General features: G+C 39.3%; 1 protein-coding gene across 1 annotated transcript in view; it reads left to right on the top strand.

The window, feature by feature from the left end:
- Positions 1-238: 238 nt before the first annotated feature.
- LOC101847220 (retinol dehydrogenase 13) overlaps positions 239-521 on the top strand; it is a gene marked incomplete in the record, with an annotated part of 11467 nt that continues 11184 nt past the window's right edge. Inside the window, 1 exon segment of the mRNA XM_013088088.2 lies at positions 239-269. Within this exon segment, the coding sequence (XP_012943542.1) occupies positions 239-269 (31 nt within the window).

Consider the following 521-nt stretch of genomic DNA (forward strand, 5'->3'; position numbering starts at 1 on the left):
GACCCCGTAGGTTTTCAAGTTTCAAACACAGCCGACTATGTAATAATATCAATGAGAAGGGCTTAGAATACCTTGCTCTGAAATCGAAAGTATTAATTGCAGATAGCAACAAAAAAAATTGAAAAGTTTGAGATCACATCTTTACTTTGTAGATGAGAGTGTTCAATTTATAGACTAGAAGAGAGAGTACACGAACTTAGCTGAACGCTCTTTCGACGCTTTCAACTCATGATTCAAGATGTTCAGTGTTTCCTCCATCCCGTATCTCTGTGGAGTCGCTGTGTTTGCCTACTTCATGATGAGGATCAGGTAAATTCAGATCTTCTAGTCGATCTTCTCGTCAATATACAGTGCAAGTAATATTCTTGTCATTAAGGGACGCAGAAATGATTATTTCTGTCGGGTTATGTGTTGTCAAATGTGTCTGTTTACGTCTACCTACCTTATGTATTCATACAAACACACACGCGCGCGCGCACATACACACACACACACACACACACACACACACACACATATAT

This window comes from Aplysia californica, unplaced genomic scaffold (assembly GCF_000002075.1).
Source record: "Aplysia californica isolate F4 #8 unplaced genomic scaffold, AplCal3.0 scaffold00685, whole genome shotgun sequence".
Lineage (NCBI taxonomy): Eukaryota > Metazoa > Mollusca > Gastropoda > Aplysiida > Aplysiidae > Aplysia > Aplysia californica.